This window comes from Mustela putorius, unplaced genomic scaffold, assembly GCF_011764305.1.
Source record: "Mustela putorius furo isolate JIRA1106 unplaced genomic scaffold, ASM1176430v1.1 tig00000640_pilon_pilon_pilon, whole genome shotgun sequence".
Lineage (NCBI taxonomy): Eukaryota > Metazoa > Chordata > Mammalia > Carnivora > Mustelidae > Mustela > Mustela putorius.
This window is the reverse complement of record NW_025421432.1, coordinates 674338-696753: the sequence shown is the minus strand read 5'-3', so window position 1 is coordinate 696753 and position 22416 is coordinate 674338. Positions and strand designations below refer to the sequence as shown.

Here is a 22416-nt window from a genome sequence, read left to right as displayed (position 1 = left end):
CAGCATTTCCTATGGAGTCTGAGGCTTCACTTGAGATTTTCATATGAAGCTACTTTTTGTCTCCCCACAAAGAGACTGATTAGACCGTAACTTCTTTCTCTCTGGACAAAAGACCAGGTTATAAATGTGAATTCTAGCAGTGTCACTCACTGTGAAAGATGTTTAGATATACCCATGTCTAAAATGAGGATAATATCTGTCCCACGGTCTACACCCCAGTGATGTCATAAGGCTAATAAAAGGTCATACTAAAATTTGCATCTGATATTTAGAAAGGAACACGTGTCATCCTCAGTTTTACACAAAGGATATACTGATGAAAAGAGAGCCGTCCTGACCCTCTCCCAAGACAGCAGCAAAGTGACTATAAAGGGAAGCTATAACACACACCATTAGGGGACAGGAGTTCAATATCTGGAGGCTGAGAAACCGGCAGGCACCAGAGCAGAAGCCACGTGGACCCTGCCCTATAGCTCCCTCCTACTCCACCACTGTCAGCAGGGCACAGCCTCCTCCCCACCCCCAGAGCACACAGCAGGAGACAGGTAAGCTCTGCTATCAGTAGCAGCAACTAGATCTGGTCCAAGAAAATGCATGCCCAGAACAGAGGCCTCATTTTTTTTTTTCCTTTTAAAAAAAACCTGAATACCGTGGAAAAGATTTATTAGTCAGTACAAGTTGGTTTTGATCAACTATTGCCCACTTGTTACAGTAGGCAGAGACCTATGGCTTTAATAACCTCGAGCAGTGTGGTACTGAGGAAGGCAACTACAGTGAAAATGTTCTTTCACGCCCTGCTCTGTGTTGCTTGGAAATTACTGGCTGTTTTACTTCTGCACTTGAGAGCTCTGGATGCAATTGCAGGGACACCTCCCACAAGTCGTGAACATTCTGTATTCATAGCAACTCAGACACCATAACTTTCCCACTAAATTAACTGCCTGGGGTAGGTTTCAAAAATCAAAGAAATTTGCTAACATCTACAAAGACACGTAGTTTCTCTTCTACTAGAAAGGCAAAATCTGTGAATGCAGAGAACGTACGAAAGCTACGGGACTCCTGTTTATTACAACCTAAGGTCTACAGTAGTTTAAGGAATCACTTAAATGTCTCCCTTCCAGTGAAGGGATCCCCAAGACAGAAAAAGAGTGATTTCTAAAAAGCATTAACAAAGAAGTGGAAAAAAAGAAGTGGAACAAGAGTTTTCTGTTCTTCAACATTTCCACATACCACTATTTCTCATTTTAGGTGAATTGTCTTAATATGATAAAAAGAATCATTACACTTACTTAACATCTCAAAAAGGGTGGAAATATGATTATAGCTTCAGATTGTAAAGAAACTGTTAGAGAAGGATAGTTTCCAATGTTATTTATCCTATCTAGAGCAGATTTTATAATGAAAGAAGCAGGTATAGCAGGACTTATAAAAGCAAATAAATCTAGGCTCAAAAGAATGAGTCATTTTTTATTAACTTATCATAATATAGTTTGAGATCCACACATTTCAAATATTCCATACAGTCTTTCCCCATATTTTTGTAATTATACTACAAGTATAATTAGTGAACATAAGCAACATTTGGGAGTGCTGCCCTTCCAAACTGCTCTTAGTCACCATACAAAATAATGAAGAAAAGCATGGGTATGAATAATTGAACGCGGCATCTAACTCTGGCCAGGGCTCACTCCCAGGCGTGATTTTTTGATGCCGTCTCAGTTTTCAGTCCCCCGTGGACACTAATTATTCTTATTACGGTGGCCTCACCCCATATATGTGCACAAATAATAAAACATAGCAATAGACCATAGAAACAAGAATTTTTTTCTGGAAGAAAAGTTGTAATTTTGCTTTTAAAATTATTTGGCAAGAAGACACACATTTTAGCTTACATTTGGCTATTCTCAGCAGTTACTGTATATATTCAGAAATTGTGCAGAGTGGGAAAAGACCTAAACACTGTTTGCACATGAGATGAAAAATTTATGAAGACTAAACTGACCCCGAAGTTGCTACAATGTTCAATTTCAAATGTATTTAATTAAATATGTGTTAACTTTTGTTGTAAGTTTTTCAAACTTGAGGGTCAATACGTTTCTTAAAATTCAGAATCTCAGATGTTTTGTGGACCCTGCCACCAGGCATAATCCCTCTTACAGTCCACCAAGGTTTTTTGGGTGCCCATGTAGCCAATATCGGGAATGAAGCCTGCTGTCAGATCGCATGTGGTCTGCCTGAAAAAAAATATTCTCTCTCAAATTACACACTATTTTTTTAAAAACCGGAACAATCTTCATTAAGTCAAAAAGCTGTGCTTTTTTCTTCCCCTTAATTCAATTAAACATATATTTATTATGAGCTCTTAAAAAGCATTCATTGACTATTTCACATTCTGGATGAACAGTGTATCCCCTCAAGGCACAGAGAACAGCTATGGACTAAGAGAAACAAGTCTTATTGATGTTAAATGTGAAAATGTCCTACGTATGCTACAGGCAGCCACTGAGATGTACAAATAATTTTTTTTTAAGATTTTATTTATTTATTTGTCATAGAGAGAGAAGCGAGAGCAATCATAGGCAGACAGAGTGGCAGGCAGAGGCAGAGGGAGAAGCAGGCTCCCCGCCAAGCAAGGAACCCGATGTGGGACTCGATCCCAGGACGCTGGGATCATGACCTGAGCCAAAGGCAGCAGCTTAACCCACTGAGCCACCCAGGCGTCCCGAGATGTACAAATAATTTTGAGGTTGATGGGTTAGGGTGAAAAGGCCACTGGAGAAGTGGTTTTCAAAAGGAAATCCTTGCTCTCCCAGATAAAAACAAGTTCCTAAAAAAAATTTCACGAATTATTCTTAAAAAGAGAGAAAGAGAGAGAGAGAGAGAAAGATCTTGGTGGGAACATTTTTTCCTGTTTTTTTCTACTTTATCTTTTGAATACAATTATATATATATATATATATATATATAATTTTCAAACATCTAGTTTCACCAGGAACTTAAGGAAGGAATCAAACTCCACCGCATGTCATAACATATGATATCTTCAAATAATTCACATAGAAATTTCAGAATCCCAGATCAGTACAATGAAATTCCCTGTTCAGGAATGCAAAGGGAAGAAAATAATTCTGAATTGGTGATGATCTAAACGACAGAAGGCTTCGAGGCAATACCTGTGTTACTCTTAAGTACTAGAAGCAACATTAATGACTTCAAGAAAAAATACAGTCTATATGGCCTTTTGCTATATTTTATTATTTTTGAATGGAAGTAGGGCAAAGCCACCAAAAATGAGAATGACAGAACACGTGAAGGGTATAAAACTGCTGGCATCAAACACTCCCCCTGGGATCGTACATGAGTTGTTTTGTGAAATAGATTCACTAACAGATTATACAAAAAGTATGCTGCTAGAGTGCTTTTAAAGGCTCTCAAAAGCCATGTGCTTCCCTAAGTAAGCTAAACCACCACCTACAATCTTGTTCAGATTACTAATTTCTTAGAACACCATCCCCCCATCCCTACCATTTTCCCCCTAAGAGGTCAGATTTCAACCAGTTCTATGTTAACATATGAGGCTCAGAATAAGATAAATAAATGGTATATTCAGTATTTAATTTTTCCATTTTGCCAACAATATGTCTTAAAATTTAAACTTGAAAAAAGTAATATAGTGCTTACATGTTTAGGGATAACATGAGAATCTGAGAATTGTATCATAAAGTGTATCCGCTCTGTTAGCTTTTTGTAAGGTTATAGTATTTTGACCCGAAAAAATATTCTTTTTTAAGTTGCTGTTTTTCTATTCATTTTCACAGAATTTTAAATGATAGTTTTGTTTTTTTTTAAATCTAGCTCTATCTCTGTTGTTGTAAATGCCAAGATCTCATACATTTTTACTGCTGAATAACAGTCTATTGTATAAATTCACCACATTTTCCTTCCCCACTTCCTCAGATATAGGGTTTAGGTTTGGGTTAGGGCTTGGGTATAGGGTTAGGTTTCGGGACAGGTGAGGGTATATGTCTGATATCCTGCAGTTCAGAGACCTAACCTGAGACAATTTCATACCTCAGGTTAGGTCTCTGACCTGAGACAGGATGCCAAGTCATAAGAATTCATTTTACTTTTTCATTTCGTTTCATTTTTTAAAGGAAGTTCCACATCCAGCATAGAGCCCTGTGCAGGGGTTCAACTCAAAAGCCTGAGTTCAAGACCTGAGCTGAGACCAAGAGTCAGATACTCAACCGACTGAGCCACCCAGGAGCCCAAAGAATTCTTTTATTTTTTTCCCAAGAATTTTTTTAAATAAATGGGAAAACAAATCTTTTTTCAGGCCTGACATAAAATGTTCTTTATTTAGAGTAGCTCCTTCTGCCAAGTTCTACTACTAAACCACATCAGTAAGGATGCCAATGTCTTGCTCATCAGGGGCACTAAAGCAACCTGTATTAATTATTATAATGTCACATCCTGCTTGTCCCCCAATTTTTTTAAAGATTTTATTTATTTATTTGAAAGACAGAGATCACAAGTAGGCAGAGAGGCAGGCAGAGAGAGAGGAGGAAGCAGGCTCCCTGCTGAGCAGAGAGCCCGACTCGGGACTCGATCCCAGGACCCTGAAATCAAGACCTGAGCCGAAGGCAGAGGCTTTCAGCCCACTGAGCCACCCAGGCGCCTGCTTGTCCCCCAATTTAACCAACTTCCACTTCAGTAATATTTTGACTTCAAATTTTGACACCTTGCTTACAATTGAACAAGGATGAAAAATGTTAGCAAGGGATTGTGGTATTTCCTGAGTCAGGGATTTTATATTATGCTGCTATTTGACTCAGTAATGATACTTTTAGAAATTATTCAGTACTATAGTGATTATCAGAAAAGGAGAAAAGACAGCACACAGAAAAAGATGTTCAATATGTCATTATTTATAATCATAAATATTCAAAAAAGACTAAGAGCTCTAGAATGGGGATAAACATTTTTAGGGGCAGAGCTAAAGTGAATGATGCTCATGAGACAAGTTTAAGGGAAAACGGCAATACAAAGATGAACTGAGGGGCACCTGGGTGGCTCAGTGGGTTAAGCCTCTGCCTTTGACTCAGGTCATGATCCCAGGGTCCTGGGATCGAGCCCCACATCGGGCTCTCTGCTCTGTAGGGAGCCTGCTTCCTCCTCTCTCTCTGCCTGCCTCTCTGCCTACTTGTGATCTCTGTCAGATAAATAAAGAAAAAATCTTTAAAAAAAAAAAAAAGATGAACTGAATTGTTTTGACAATCTACAATGCATGCCAAAAGGAAAAAGTCATATATACTATAAAATTAATGTTGTATCGCCAAAGGGTGGGAGCATAGAATCTTTATATACTTCTTTAGATTTCTGGTATTTAAGTTACATTATAACATCAAAAAATATTTAAAATGCAAGATTTATCTTTAAAAAAAGTCATATCTAGGCACACCTGGGTGGCTCAGTGGGTTAAAGCATCTGCCTTTGGCTCAGGTCATGATTTCAGGGTCCTGGGATGGAGACCCACATCGGGCTCTCTGCTCAGCAGGGAGCCTGCTTCTCTCTCTCCGCCTGCCTCTCTGCCTACTTGTGATCTCTGTCTGTAAATAAATAAATAAAATGTTTAAAAAAAATCATACCTAAATCTGTTCCACTTTATGGGGTTTCCATGTTTATTAATTAATTTATTTTTTAATTTAAATTCAATTAGCCAACATATGGTCCATCATGTTTCTGGTGCAGTGTTCAATGATTCATTACTGGTATAACACCCAGTGCTCATCAGATTGCGTGCTCTCCTTAATGGGGTTTCCCTCTTTAAACAACAGGAGTTGGCATTATGTATTCTCAAACAATGCATGAGCTTCTTTTGCAACCCCCTCCCTGGTACTATCATCACAACCACTCCAATTTTTTCTTAATATTATATATCAATTCATGCTCTCTTATATAATAGTATTGAAATTTTTTCTTACTTTACCACAATATTTCCTAAACATCGAGCCTTCAGTTTTTGCATGTTGTCATCCAAAATCATAACTGCAAAGTAAAATATAAACAAATAATATAAATTTGAATAAAAATGCATAACCTTAAAGCTTAAACTTTTCCATGTTTCCTATTTCTAACCCCAAAAACTGTCACTTGACAGACATCTTTTAATTCCTATAAGACCATGAACATACAACTATGCTAACATGTCTCACAAAAAATTAAAAGAGCCCATGCTTTGATTCTTAACAAGATCATGAATTTTCCCTCAGAACCTCCCTTAAGTAAAGACAGTGCATTTCAAACATGCTCTTAATTTCATAATCCATGTTTATACCCACTTTAACATGGACTTTTATTCTACCAAAAAACATCAAAAATATATGCATCTTTTCAAAAATTAAGGGAAACAAATCAAGTTCTAACATTACAAAAAAAATATTTCAAGCACTAAAAATAAAAAGTATTTAAAAGCCTGGGAAACATCTTTCTCTGATTTAAAGCTTAATATCCACTTCTGAGCCTTCAAGATCCATTTAATTCCCAAATATTATCCCGGTGCTTTCTGCAGCACCCTGACAATTCTGAAAGATTTTAGGAGGCCAAAGCTTGAATCCACATTCCGTAACCCCTAATGCAACCTGGGAATGAGGATATATCATCGTGTTTTAAGCTCTAATTGATCCTTTGTGTGGCTTCATTTATCCAGGTTATTCTACTGAGTGAAGCTATGAGAAAAGGAGGATTTTGTCCCCAGAAAAAGTTAATCATTCCCTTCTTTGTGTTTCCAGAGCACTTTGTTTTAAGGTTCTATTCTGACCATAAGTAGTGGCATAAATATTCCTCTCACAAGATTGGGAGGTCATTAAGGGTAGAAGTCATGCCTCACTATGTTTCCCCAAATCCCAGTACAGTGACCAATTTTCTCTGTGGCCCTGTACACGTATTACGCCTTTGATTTCTCTGTATAAAAAGTAAGAGTGATTCTTTTCTGAGTGTTGTTTTAAGAATTACTTGAAGAAAAAAGTGACAAGCTTGTGTAAGGTACTCAATGCATGCGACACTTAGGTTACATTGAGTATTTTTCACACACAAAAAATGGTTATCTTTCCTTTCCCAAGTGGATACCACTTTTTTCATTATAATACTGAATACTACATTATGCTTCTGAATCTCTAATCACAAAACATAAAAATCCTAAGTCATAAAACCACTACCTCCTTGGGTATAGATACCTCAGTTCTAACATTTAACCTATGTGATCAGTAAGCCAATGGCTTTCAGACAAGAAGTTTCTGTACTGAAATTTCATGAGGCATCAAAGCTTAACTCTTTCTTAAAGCTGGATATAAAAATACTGAAAGGGAAATGTATTTAACATCTCCCACAAACATCAGCCCCTAAAAATGGCTCAACACAAAGCAATTTTTCTGATAAAAGGAGCAGGGATGATAGAACCGTTCAAAGTGAGGATTTCACTAAAGCTAGGTTCACCTTCCCATGCCTGGAAAAGTCATTGACTTCACAGAAAATCTATTTCTGCCCTAAAAAAAAAAAAATCTAAATTTTCTTTTTATAAATACATCTGCATTAGGCTAAGTCAAATGATCCACATTTCTTTAACTCATCATTATACTAGAAAGAAAATAAAATATTTTTATGTCAGAGAGGCAAAGAATAAGTCTCTATATTTTATAATTTACATGCAAATAGAAACTATGTAGGAACTGTATTCTGTCTCCCAAAGATGGGTTTTCCTCATACATCTATTAAGCTAAATTGTGTGACCTTATACATATAAAATAACTCCTGTTCTTTGTATTCCTTGTCTGTGAAGGGAACGTGTAAGTTTAAATCAGGTCAGTCTGTCTGGCTTCTCTGAAATAGCAGCACACGGCGAGCTAAGACTTAGTTCAGTCTGTTGACTGGCAAGTGCTTGTGTAATGCTCCCTCGTGTTACATCATGACCCCAGGAAGCATGTGGAATTATTGTTTCCATTTAGAAATAAGAAAATTGAATTTCTGAAAAGTTAGGTGACTTGTATAAGTTATGCAACTAGCAAGTAGAGCCCAAGGGAAATTACTGAACTATCAAAGCTACTACCAACAATCTAAAAACAAATATTTAAAATATATTATATCTTCTCGTCACATACCAGCAGCATGGATGAAGCGATTTTTCTATTTAGAATCTTTACTTTTTATATTTTATCTTTAGACAGCAAGGCTCAGAAGACTTATCATCACTCCTAAATTAAAAGGTAGCATATGTAATGGGAAACACTACAACTTTTGTAGCAAAAACATGCAAAGAAACAAAATAAAACACAATGGTGTGCATTGTCTAGAGGACCTCATCAGCCATATTACCTCAGGAAAGTGATTCAGCCTCTCCTGGCACCAGTGAACACATCTTTACGATGGTAATGATACCTCTGAATTAACTATAATTCATCATTAAATGAAATGATGTATGCAAAGTAGTCTGCACCAAGCAAGTATTCCATACATATTAATTTATAGCCATATCCTTAAAGTGCCTTATAAATACTGTTTTTTTGGTTATGACAGTCATTGAGAACATGTCCTTGGAAGTCAACAATCTTATTTTTGAACCAATGGATTAATAACAGAATTAATGCATTTATTTATAGTGTTCATTCAATCAAATACTTTTAAGCACTTACTGTGCAATTTGATTCGCATTAGACATGGAAAAATAACCAAATTTATTGCAAATAATCAGGGTCATTTCTTACCATTGTATCCTGGAACACTTTTTCCTGCTTGTCCTGGAGGAGGTGTTTTGGAATTACCTAATCCAATGCATGATGCTGTAATTGGGGATCCAGTCTCTGGAGAAATAAATATTATTTATCATTTAACATTTAAATTTGAGATCATGATGTTTCTTCAGTGTATGCCCTGCCCCAAATCCCCCAGTTTGCCACAGAATTTTTCTGCACGAGGAATAGATGAAGGGAGGAAATGCATTATTTAAAAATGAAAAAAAAAAGATCCAGTAATCGATACCAGATAAAGAGTTTTAAAACTTAAGGACACGAATTGAGAACAATGTATAGAGTAATGCTTCTTCTGAAAAAAAGGTCTCTCTGACGTTCTTGGTTATGAATCGATGCACATGAAGAATGCAGAATTATGTGGCTGTGAGAATTTTAAAACACATGCCATGGGACGCCTGGGTGGCTCAGTGGGTTAAAGCCTCTGCCTTCAGCTCAGGTCATGATCCCAGGGTCCTGGGATCGAGCCCCACATCTTTGGGCTCTCTGCTCGTCGGGGAGCCTGCTTCTCTTCCTCTCTCTCTGTCTGCCTCTCTGCTTACTTGTGATCTCTGTCTGTCAAATAAATAAATAAAATCTTTAAAAAAATAAAACATATACCAAGAACTCAAAGATCTCTAGAAACGATGCTCTCTCTTAATTCACCTAAAAGTTTTTATCATGGTAAATAAAAGCTACGTGCAAGATATTTGTTACATATGGCTTAATCTCTGGAATAAGTAACCCAAAGATTATGGGGGAATAGATGAACCATATCTTCTCTCATTTTTAAAGAACTCCAGCTGCCCTGAGAGCTTGCATTTAAAGCTGAACTTAACATTGCTTTATTAAACTGCTCTCAAACTGCTGTCCCTGGGCTTCTAGAAGGCAGGCAGTTGGGTAAGCCGGCAGGGAGAAAGGCAAGAAGGAAGGAGGGAAAGGAGGGCCTTTAAGCTGTGCTGATTATTTCATCAAGACCAGAGACTGCCACAATTAATCTGCACGGATGAACAAACTGACAAATCTGTTTTCTGTCTCGAGTTGCTAATAGTCAAAATAATAGCAGCAATTATATGATAGCCATAAATTCATAAATCCATAAAAGTGATTATTTTTATGCACAAATGCATTTGTTATTATTGGTGAACTCAAGTTTGGGGTTAACACGGTCTTTTAAATAGGAGATGTGCGTGTGTAGAGGAGCAGGATGAGATGTATTGACTGTGAAAAGTTGCGGAACTAGTGGCTTAATTCACACAGAGACAGCACATATACCCAAGGGATCAACTGCCAAACCAATTAGATCCAAAGCAATCCAAAATATTAAAAAACATCTATCTTCCTAAGGACTCAGAATGTATTCTTTCCACTATGGCTTCTACCATAATTTATCACACATTTACATCGCTTCAGAATGGTAGGAAGAATTTATTACTGTTCTTTACTTTCCAGAGTAGCTTGGTTTATTATTCACATGTTATGAATGGTGGCTCAGCTCGCTTCAATAACGGAAGATGGACTCTGGAACATTAAAACACAGTTCCCAAGTCACAGTCCAGTGCTTAAGGTGCTAAGCCATATGGTCACCGCTGAGGAGAAGCAGCAAGTCACCAGAGCAGACATTTCTGATGTTAAACAAAGAACTTTCAAATGACAAGTGTTTCAAATGTGTTCATGCCATGACAAAGAAAATGGACAGGTGATACACAAAATCGCATTCCAGCAGTCAGGCAGTACCCCTGCCTTTCCTCCCTACAGCATAAACAAAGCAGGGAATTAACCACACCCCCATTTGCAAAGGTTAGCAACATTTTTCCCTTCACCTTTTTAAAAATGTCTCCGGAGTGACCTGAGCTGTCCTCCAAACTGACAGAGAGACAAAAGCGGTGTGGTAGCGGTCAAGGGAGCCGACCCCTGTCGAATGAGAGTGAGCGTGCAGAGCTTAAAGGAAGGTGTGCAGACAGAGCAAGGTGACACCAGCAACAGGAGCCACTAGGACACAGGACGAAGGGAGATGTCCCCCTTAGGACGCTTCTGTTCCCCCTTAAAGCCCAGGCAGAGAAGCAGCTGCTGAAGTATCTTCTATGTTCAAAGTGTGTCTGATTGTGGTTGGTTTACCCCAGAGGCGTTCAGTCATTCCAAGTTCAAATCTCTACATTTCTTAACACTGCAAAGCCTCTGAGCAACGTGTCCACAGAAGGCCTTAGAATCTACAAGTGAACCTTCCGGTGGCTTCAGGACCTGCTGTCTGAAGGAGAAACAAACATGAAACCACCACAACAAAACTCTGACGGGCACTCTGCTGCATCTTGCACCTGGTGGATTCTCAGGAAGGATGCGGGCCCTCGGGCCTTCTTCCTCGACGTTGGGAGAAAGGAGATATGGGAAGAGGAAGTGAGACAAGAACCTCGTCTTAAACAAAGACATAAGAATGAGTCAGTGATGTGCTGTCGGTTTGTCCTGCCCCAGTGGGCTGATGTCGCACACACTTGCCTGATTCGTAAGCATCTCTGTGTAGTGACTCCGTACTTATAATTTTTGAACCTTTAGCTGTTTTGATCTAGTTAATGATTGTAAGATGTATGAACAGAACATTTTTCTGTATGATTACTTAGAATTTTAAGGGCAATGTAAAGGATTATCCATTCAGGTTCTTAAAGTAGATGACATAAGTCATTCGAGTCTCTTGCTGACTTTAGTTAGATTCATTTGCGGGTCTGGAAAACCAGCTTTTGGTAGTGATGTGTAGAAGATCCAAAATGCCAGTTCCTCGGCTCCACACAGGGAGCCATAGTTAGGACAGGAGTGGGGGTGAGAACGACCATCATGGTTGTTACAGGAATGCTGGTTTTCTCTCTCTCTATCTCTGAGCATCCTGAGGCCTAAAGAATGTATCGACCCACCTGCATGGCAGGTGCACACCCGTGTGCTCACACATTCACACACATGGACTGCACCCACCCTGGCTCTCAGGCTGGTCCGTGTGCAAAATAGGCTTCTGGCTAGGGCAAGCCCTCGGGCATCCTGCTGGCCTGAACCAAACTTCTAAGGACTCCCAAAACCCCACTGCAAAGATGTTCTAAAATCATCTGCTTCACACTGTCCAGGCTATAATTAACCAGCTAACAGTTATCTAGGGAGACAGGAAATCCGGATGCCACACTGTGACCGGGAAATAGCTGCCAACCAGAATGTTCTCTTTGAAGAACAGAATTGGATGCTTCATTTGGAGAAATCTTTCCAAAGATACCTAATCTTAGAAAGAGACACCCAGGAAGAAGATGGCAAGAACTGAAGCTTGTGAAGACTACGTTATTTTGGTACATTTATAGTCATACTGCATTAACGGCTAACGCAGACACTTCACTTACTGCCTCTCTACCTTACTGCATTAGTGAACTGTTACTGAAAGGAATTTTCCTTAAAACTTCTAACGCTAAAGGAAGAAAAGGAATGGAAACGAATATACTTTTTTTTTTCAAATAGGAATTATGCTGTGTACTATGAAAAGTGCTTTTTGTTTTTATTATTGCATTTAATCCAACTACATAAGGAAATAGGGAGAAAAGGCAACATTCTTTTTCAAATGCAAAATGCGAAGGACTAACCTAGAAAATTTAAGCCATTTGCCCCAGTTTGCATAGTTCTTACAGACAAGGAGAAGAATGAAATAGATAAGTGCACCACTTGTAAGGTTCTTAGGGAGAACACAGAGAGCTGAAGAGAAATCACCCAGACTGTGTCTCAGAGCAAGAAAAATCCTTGCGGCAGAGAGTGAACCCGGTCTCTCATATTCGCGAATGGTGGTATGGTGGGGCATATCTCTTACTATCGAATATTTATTGAGCAGCTTTTGCGTGCTAGGCTGTCATTAGAACTGGGGATAAAAGAGTAAACAAAAGTGACAATTCCTATGGTCAAGGAGTTTACATTCTAGGTGGAGAGACAAATGATGAAAGACATAAATAAACCATACGGCATGTTAAAGAGTGATGAGCACCAAGAAAATTTTAAAAAGCACAGACAGGGTATGAGATGTGATGGGAAAGAACTGTAATTTTGGGGTGGCCAGAAAGACCTCCCCGAGAAGGCAACATTTCAGTAAAGACCTGAAATAAGTGAGGACCTGTGTCACGTGACATCTAAGGACAAAGAATTTATGAGAAAGGAACCACAAGTGCAAAGGTCCTGAGGTAAGTTTATTCCTAGAGTGCTTCAGAAATAGTTAGGCAGGGGCCACTGGGTGGCTCAGTTGGTTAAGTGACTGCCTTCTGCTCAGGTCATGATCCTGGAGTCCCCGGAACTGAGACCTACATTGGGCTCCCTGCTCAGCAGGAGTTTGCTTCTCCCTCTGACCCTCCCTCTTCTCATGCTCTCTCTCTCTCTCATTCTCTCTCAAATAAAAAAAAAAAAAGAAAAATCTTGGGACGCCTGGGTGGCTCAGTCAGTTAGGCCATTGCCTTCGGCTTAGGTCATGGTTCCAGGGTCCTGGGAACGAGTCCCACCTCAGGCTCCTTGCTTGGCAGGTAGCCTGCCTCTCTCTCCACCTCTGCACTCTGTATGCATGCTCTCTTTCTCTCTCTCTCTGATAAATAAAATCTTAAAAAATAAAAAATCAATAGTTAGGCAGTTGGTGTTATTGAAGCTGAATAAATGAGGAAAGTATTAACAGGAAATAGGCTTAGATAGGTAGTGAGGAGACAGATCATTTAAAACTACTGTGAAGTCCTTGTAAGACCTTAAACTTTCAGTCTAAGTGATCCTGCAAGCTAATGAGGGCTTTTGAACAAAAAGTTAATGACTAACAACAATGCAAATAAAATTTATGTAAATATTTTTACAACATCCAGGTTCTGTGATTAGGTTTATTTTAGTTGGGGTTTTGAGAGAGATGTGTCTGAGAAAATGCATGGACAGAGGGTATATTAGAATAGTTGCTTCATATTGAGATTTCTGTGGCTTCCTGAACATGAGCAATGGGAGGATTCATTCTCATATAAGAATTCACTAGACTAGGGGTGCCTGGGTGGCTCAGTGGGTTAAGCCTCTGCCTTCAGCTCAGGTCATGATCTCAGGGTCCTGGGATCGAGCCCCACATCGGGCTCTCTGCTCAGCAGGGAGCCTGCTTCTCCCTCTCTCTCTGCCTGTCTCTCCTCCTACTTGTGATCTCTGTCAAATAAATGAATAAAATCTTAAAAAAAAAAAAAAACATAAATGTTAAAAAAAAAAAAAAGAATTCACTAGATGAGCAGAAAGACTAAGGACCAGTCAGGTGGTGCAAGGGAGACAGACTGCCCACATAAGCCAAAGATAATCATTTTTTGTTACATAAGTGTTAGTGTGTGTATAGATCAACACAATATTTCTGAAAGGCACTTTGGCAATTACAAAAGCCCTTAAAAATGCACATACTCTTTAACACAGTTGTACACATACTTTATGGAACACATATAAGGAAATATTTGTGGGAGTTCACAAATATTAAGCACTTATCATAGTATTATTTATATTAATGCTTAGAAGATTGTTCAAAAATAGAGATTAAGCCAAATTAAGAATGCAAAGATATTCAAACATCATAGAAAAATATCTGATAGGAAATAATTCTTACAAAATATTGTTTAGAAAATCTGTAAAACAGAATGAGTATGATTCTTTTTTGTAAATACTACATGTTGAACAAAAATACATATGTTGGCAAGATACATATGAAAATATTGACAGAAGTTATTGATGAATGGTGAGCAAAGGGGACATTATATTGAAGAATTCAGAAGACTATATCCACAACTTAGATACTGACCCACCGTGGAGATTCAGAATGGCTGCAATATGTTTCAGCCTCATCTTAAATATGTCTTTTTTTTTTTTTAAGATTTTTATTTATTTATTTGACAGAGTGAGAGATCGCAAGTAGGCAGAGAGGCAGAGAGAGAAGGGAAGCAGGCTCCCAGCTGAGCAGAGAGCCCCATGTGGGGCTCGATCCCAGGACCCTGGGATCATGACCTGAGCCGAAGGCAGGGGCCCAACCCACTGAGCCACCCAGGCGCCCCTGTTTCAGCCTCATCTTACTGGAAGGCGGGTCCTCTCTATTTGAATCTGGGCTGCTTTTTGATGGTTCTAAGAGAAAAGAGTAGAAGCAATTCCTTGTTTCCAGGCACAGGTCTGAAGGGTTTTAAATCACTCTCTCTCTGGAACCTCTGAGCTACCATGTAAAATGGCCTATTATTCGGAATCTTCCACACTAAAAATGCCATTTGCAGGCATTCACATCAACAGTCCTGACCAACTCTAGCCTTCCAGTCACTCCAAAGCAAGAGAGTAAACCCATCTAGGACCCATCAGACCAGCCATTCTCTACCAAATACTGCCTGAGTTGTCTCGATCAACAGTACATGGAAACAAACAAAAACCAGTATGTGGAACATAAAAGCCCTGCCGATTGTTGCCCAGCACACACACCCAAGAAACCATGATAAGTGGATGTTGTTTTAAGCTCCTAGGTTTTGATTCTTTTTTTTTTTTTTTTTTTTTTTTTGCACAGTAATAGGCACTTGGAACACTAGCCACTAAAAATATTATAAATGTTTTCAAAAAAAGAACTACTGCAATTCTTAAAAAAACATTGTGCATATAGTGATCTGAAAACTCTCCTCAAAAAACCCCAAAACCAAACCTAACCAAACAAACAAAAAAGCCCTCTCCTAGCCAGTAGTTGAAATCTGGTTGTTCCTGGGTGCTTGGGAACCATTTGAATCAGCAGGACCAAACACAGTCTACTGACTGACATTTCATGCTCAGAAAATGTTTGCTGACTAGTAAATACATACTTCTTACATGTGTTTAGGCTCCAGTTCCCATTATTAAGGTCAGAGTTCTTAAAAAATAAATAGCAAGTCACAGAATAATGCAATTCTAAAATGAGTCAGGGACTGGGAGAGTAGAGGATTCAGAGGAGAAAAAGCTCTATGTTACCATTATAATTCTGTTCCAACATTTTCTTATCCCAAGAATGATATTCAAAGGTCAGTCCTTCAATACATATTTATGGGATTCTCTGAAAGGCATTTCTTTTAATGAGAAGGCAGTGTTCAGGGTGGGAAGACATGCCAAACAGAAATGGCATGTTCAAAGGTTGAGCAGTTTGACCATCAAGGGACTGACAGCGTTATTCAGCACAGCAAAGCTCAGGGCAACTGGGTGGCTAAGAGAGAACGAGAGACAAAGTGCGAGAGACAAGTGGAGGCAGATCACAAAGTGTCTTCTATGGCATGGTGAGAAACGTGGATACCTTTGCAGAAACAAGGAGAGATACAAGGGGTTTAGCAGAAGTGATTGCACAGGACTGCGTGGTAGAAAAATCTCTTCAGTTGCAAACTGGAGCACTAAGCCAAGGATCCCAGTTCAGAGCCAGAAGTCCATTAGATGCTGGCGGTCTGCTGAGGATGCGGGGGAGTGGGAGATGAGTCCGAATCTGAGCTATGCTCTGGGTCACGTGGTCTTGGTGACTGTTTGGGTCTGGAGAAAGAGCAAGAGGGAGAAGTCCAGGGACCACCTGAGGGTTTTGGCTCACACATGAAAAGCAACGTGGAAAGAGGGGTACATGTGAGTGAGGGTTAAGAGGAAGAACACAGTGGCAGGTTCATAGAGCCCAACTCCGTTGATAAGAGCTCCTGTCGCACTTGAAAATCGCTATTCTGTACACACCATGGTTCTAGAAACACTACATTTAAGCAGTATAGATTTAGAAGTTGGTGGCCCAGGCAGACAGCTGAAGTCCTGGAAATCAATCAAGTCAGCAACCTAGTACCGCTGAGTCATATTAATCACAGCATCATGATGGGCATAAAAGCAATTTGTAAAGAAACCATTCTCTCCACCTCTGAATCTATACAGTGAGCTATAAATAACTTGAATGAAGGTAGCAGAAAGAAAGCAGAGCAGTGAGATGTACACTGGTGAAAGAAAATCAATTTAATCTTTGTGTTCTCGAGATGGTACGATTACTGTTTAAAATACTTAATTCAAAGCAGCCTAACTTTTTGTACTGGAAGCAGACCATTAATTTGAGATGGGGTCTTATCCTTCTCCTTTACCAGCTCCTTACTGCCTGTAACTGTGGGAAAACTCATAAATAACTTGCAGTTGAGTCAGATAAGATACGCTGAATTAATGAAGGCTTAAGATAAGACCAAGGAAGGGAGGGCTCCGGACAAGAGTGCAAGGAGAGCTTCCATTCTAATCTTAACTAGCCGGTTGACTTTGAGAAATGAAACTCTCTATGATTACTTTTCCTCATGTATAAATTGAGCCCTTAAGTTCCAAGTTTTCTTGAGTCTGGATTACCTACAGGCCAGGAGCCTGAAGATGGTCTTCATATTCGTGAAGCGTGATTCATAGAAAGGAAAGAAAAAGGAACATGTTTATTGAGTCTTGTGATAGTCCAGGAAGTCTGCTGCATCGTTTGTACACATTTCACTTCATTTCAAGCTTTCTACGAGCCCAGGAGATAAAGTTTAGACAAAAGATCAAGGACTTGCCCCTGGCCATCAGGTCAGTCGCTGAACCAGAATTTAAGGGCTGTCCTATTAGGATTCTGCAACACTTTCCACCACCTACATTGCTTTTCCAAGGAGAATAGTCACCTGTGGTTTTCGAAATCAGAACTGACAGCAAAAAAAGGAATTGGGAACTATTTGGAGGGTTGATGGACCTGCAGTGTAGGGGTTTACATGCAACAGCGGGAAAGAGAATTTTCCAGATAGTCAAGGGAGGGCTTAGGAACTCTTTTTTTCTTATAAAGATCTACAAAAACATAACAGATTTTCACCTTTCAAGAGTGTATTAAATGTGATTCTTGCCAAAGGTAGGAGGATTAGAATAGGTGACGTTTCAAAGACCAAACCAACTTTATATTATTACTTGATTTTCCAGTGTTCACTCTTCTGTGAAAACATTATTACTAAAACAATAATGAGTACAAATACATATTCTAAAAAGCAGTTATACATATACGAACTATTTCATGTAATCATATTTGGGGGGGAAAAATACCAACGTGATGTTCTTTCTACATTATCATGCTGTAAAGAGGACAAAGTCTGATTCAATGGCTGCTATTTGACTTGAAAGATTCATTTTCAGATGGATTAAAAATTTGTCAACAGTTACTCACTTTCAAAAAGAAAAGCCTCATCAGGGCTGCCTTACATTTGACAAGAGATTATTCCTTCCACAAATCAAATTCATGGAGCTTACTTCTAAGCCCCTGCTTCTCAAATGATCAGTAAAAATTACCTACCTTAAACTAATGAAGATTGCTCTAAGTGAGAAAAAAAAAAATACTGTTGCCAGGAAACAAAGATGACGTCAGGACGTTTTTCTTTCTCAGCAGATGGATACTGTCGGCATCCCTAGCTGAACACTGCTGAGATCCATAGAACTGTTCTTTCCCTTAATCACAACTTCTCATGCTAAACTACGTAAAATGTCTTCCCCATGAATGAGAAAAAAAGAAATGGGTTTATTTTTGATCACTGCATTGAGAAACCCAGAAAGGCAACAGACAGTAGTGATTCATTCACATCACTGAAGACTCTGCAGGCTATTATCCGAAGGTGGCCTGGGGTATATGTACCCTGCACAGCCCAGGTCATGGAGCAAAGGCATTGCCAGCACAGCCCACTTCAGCCCAGCACTCCATATTCCACAGTGTGCATTTTGAGAGTTAGTGGAACTCATTGTCTTTGAAATACAGACCTGTACTTTAATGAAGCTAGACCACTCGGACTTGGACATTAAGTAAAACCCAAAAGCCAGGAATAACGAAGAGTTAGAAAGTAAACACAGGAAGGCAGCATTTGGTTGTACGTAAGTGTATTTCATGCTGAGATCTGCAGCCGGAGAAGCATTTGCTAGCGACTATGGGCACCCAAGCCAGAGAAGAGCTTGCAAATAACTAAAGATAGCATCTTCAAGGTAAGTCACCAAGAAGAGGCTTTCCTCACTGTCGTGTCACCCATATAGAGCTCCTTACACCTTAGTCCTAGAAAAGCATTCTGCAGCAAAACAGGACTTTGCATGGGGCAAAGTACATTCGAGTTATAAGAAAGTCACACATTTTGCACATAGTTGTCAAATATATTTCTAAAAAGGTAGAAATAATAGGAATCATAAAGTTTCCAATGCTGAATTCCAAAGATAAAAAACATTTCCTACTATGGACTAAATTTAGGACTATAAACTGACAGATTAGAATCTCTTGGCAAAAAGTGTATGAACTTATGTATAAGAGTAGAAAGTCTGAGAAAGCAGGAGTAACAAAGGAAGAGGATGATCCGGAAAAAAATGTGGCTTAAACTTTGCTACCTTTTATATCAAATTGTCAGATGTTGGCTATGGGTTGCACAGTTAGTCTAGCTAGGAGGAATGAGATGGACTATATTTGAACCTGTACCATTTACCACATAGATCCCTGTTCAGGGTAATTGTTATTAAACTGCAATTAATTATTCAATTTTTGTAGATTTGATTTTTGTAGAGAAAATATATTGCTGTCTTAAAAAAATCCTGGGCTAATGGAGCTTATCCAGGTAAACCTAAGGATATGGACTAAATTAGGTCAGCCTCACCAATTTTTGTGGTTCAAGCTGTTGTCCAAGTTGTCTGTTCTTAGAAAGTACATCCTATCAAATTGTGCAAAAATAAGGATTATCACGTCAAGTAGCCTTGACACATTTTAATAATATAGTATTAGGGTTGTGTGTACTTTTAGGATCAATAATTTTGATTTAAGAAGTAGAATGAGTGACGTTTGCTGGAGGATTTGGAACCACTTTAATAAAATCCAGCATTATCAGACTCCTCAAAGAAGGAGGATTTAGGCTATATATAGAATATAGTGACTTCAGAACTGGCAATTGCAATTAAAACTGTAGCAGTTCAACCAGAGACTGAAATACTGTGATTACTCTAAGACATAAGAACTCAGCAAAGATGGCTCAAGGCATATAAAGAAAGATCAATAACTTAAGTTGTCACCAATGTCTCAATCCACTACGTGACTTATATTTTCTCATTGAAATCCCTTCTCAGGGCTCTTGAAATTCGATGCAGAATCTGACTCCTCCATTAAAGTGATAGAAACCAAACAAGTAAAAAAAAACAAACAAACAAACAAAACCACCCAATTGCTGCACCAGTTGGCAGCTCTCATGTCATTTCTTTCTTTCTTTCTTTTTAAGATTTTATTTATTTAGTTGACAGAGGGAGAGAGATCACAAGTAGGCAGAGAGGCAGGCAGAAGGAGAAACAGGCTCCCCTCTGAGCAGAAAGCCCAATGCAGGGCTCGATCCCAGGACCCTAAGACCATGACCAGAGCAAAAGGCAGAGGCTTTAACCCACTGAGCCACGAGGTGCCCCTCTATTACTTCCTCTCTACTTGGGCATAAGGTACTTGAAACACTTTCCATGTCAGCTCTGTATCTTCGGAAGGGGACCACACAGATAATATTTTGGCAGCAGATGGGAAGAATCATGGATTCCTTTCATCTCAACGCTTTACCAAGTTGTCTTTTATAAAAGCCTTCGTGGAATTCGAGTATTCTAACCTCGCAGTCATTGTCTTTCATTAGCTGACTGATGGCATGTGAAGAAATAGTGTTTCCACCTAAATAACATTGAAAAGTGGGACGCCAAGCTCTGGTTACCATGATTTCTAAACCAGTACTACCATAACTTAGCAGTCAATAGCAAGGAAAGGGCAGGAGAAGAGAGGAAAGGTGAAAAACCTCAAAAAAAAAAAAAAAAAAAAATAAGATCTATTATGTTTTGGGTTTTAGTAATTAGTCTCTGAAATTTAAGGAGGCTTTTTGTTTGTTTGCTTGTTTGCACTTGGTCATTCAGTTATAAGGAAAACCATTCCTTATAGTTATCTTCAATCAGAAATAACAAAAAAACAAAAAACCTTCCTACAAAGGACACCAGGCACTACACAGACAACTCTTTCTCTCTACAATGTTGCTCTTGTATCTGATTTCTGGAAAAGCGAAAAATGATTAATAACGGTACAGTGGTTTTCTGATGATTGTACACCTGAGGATAATGAAGTTCTGGCTGTTTATTTTTTCTGCACATGAATTACCATATCTTAATAGGATGATTTTCTATTCTCTTAATTTCCCCCTTGTAAATGATGATTGTAGCACCTCTGTTTCTCTCTCTGTACAAAAGAAAATGGAAAATTCAGTCTCTAATCCAGATGTTTTCAGTCATTTTATAGATGAGTTGCTAGGGAGATAAGACATCTGGGTAAATGACAACAATTTGCCTTTTATCCAGATTTACAAACCATGTGGATACAACCATCCCCATCAAACTTTACCAAGATGAATTTTCTGTATGAAACCACATGTTTGCATTCACAACTATCACTATCACAACCCAAAACAAATACTTAATATTTCAGTCATGTTGAACAGTGGTCTTTTTTTTTTTTTAAGGTTTTATTTATTTATTTGACAGACAGAAATCACAAGTAGGCAGAGGGGCAGGCGGAGAGAGAGAGAGGAGAAAGCAGGCTCCCGGCTGAGCAGAGAGCCCGTTGCGGGGCTCAATCCCAGGACCCTGAGATCATTACCTGAGTTGAAGGCAGAGGCTTTAACCCACTGAACCACCCAGGCTCCCCTGAACAGTGGTCTTTATTAAAGTATTCCTACAAGGAGTTGATCAGTTCTCAAATTTTCCACAGGTTAGTTCTCAATTTAGAAATCTTAGATATTACATAAATCAGATACTAAAGAGTGTGGATATTTAGGGGCCAAAAGAGAATGTTAGTCACTAGAAATCTGTAGTCACGAATACAAATGTCACTTATGTAACAAAAACAACATGGTAATAAAACGGGTTTCCTGCAGAGTGCCTTCTTACAACTCAAGTCACAGGAATTAATCAATTTTCATTCACACATTTTAGTCACTTAACATAGCCCTAATTAATTCCAAATCATACATCACCATTTTGAAACAGCTCATTTGTGCCCATATATTAATGTGATCAGAGAGCAAATTCATAAATTATACATTGTATGGAAGGCTTGTAAGAGTGTACGATTATACAAAAAAATCAATTTCTAAGTCAATAAAAAGAAAAGAGATCTTGTACAAAACCTGACATTTGAAATGAAAAGCACTCCTTTGGCCAAAGCTTAGTATTTCTTCAAATGTTATCAGGTTTTTATTGGTATACCTCTTGTGGAAATGCACCCCCAACTATTCCATATGTAAAACATTAGGAAATTGATGACCGTGTCAGAAATATCGACCTTTCCTTTCTTTTTCCTAAGAGTTAATAATAACCCACAAAGTACTTGCCTTCCCTCGCTCCGGAGATTCAACATTAATGTGATACGACCTTAGTGAACGGCTGCAAATATTAAACTCCAGTATCACTTCGCGATTACCACAACCTACATCTTTGAAAATAATGACTTCCTCTAGACAACAGAATAAAAATCCTAACTAGATTTTGTTAGTGGCTGACATCTGCATCACCTAGGATGAATTTCTTTCATAAAGTTTGAAATGACCTACCTAGCCGGCTACTGCCTACCTCTCCACGTGTAGGAATCTGTGCACTT

The 22416-nt window shown here is 38.8% G+C and overlaps 1 protein-coding gene across 2 annotated transcripts in view; it reads right to left on the bottom strand.

The window, feature by feature from the left end:
* ACSS3 (acyl-CoA synthetase short chain family member 3) overlaps positions 1-22416 on the bottom strand; it is a 155255-nt gene that overhangs the window by 26662 nt on the left and 106177 nt on the right. For both annotated transcript variants that reach the window (XM_004781261.3, XM_045082952.1), the window contains exons 10-11: positions 8760-8855; positions 5985-6048 (exon numbers count right to left, since the gene is read on the bottom strand). In XM_004781261.3, the coding sequence (XP_004781318.1) occupies positions 5985-6048; positions 8760-8855 (160 nt within the window). The remainder of the gene's footprint in view (positions 1-5984; positions 6049-8759; positions 8856-22416) is intronic.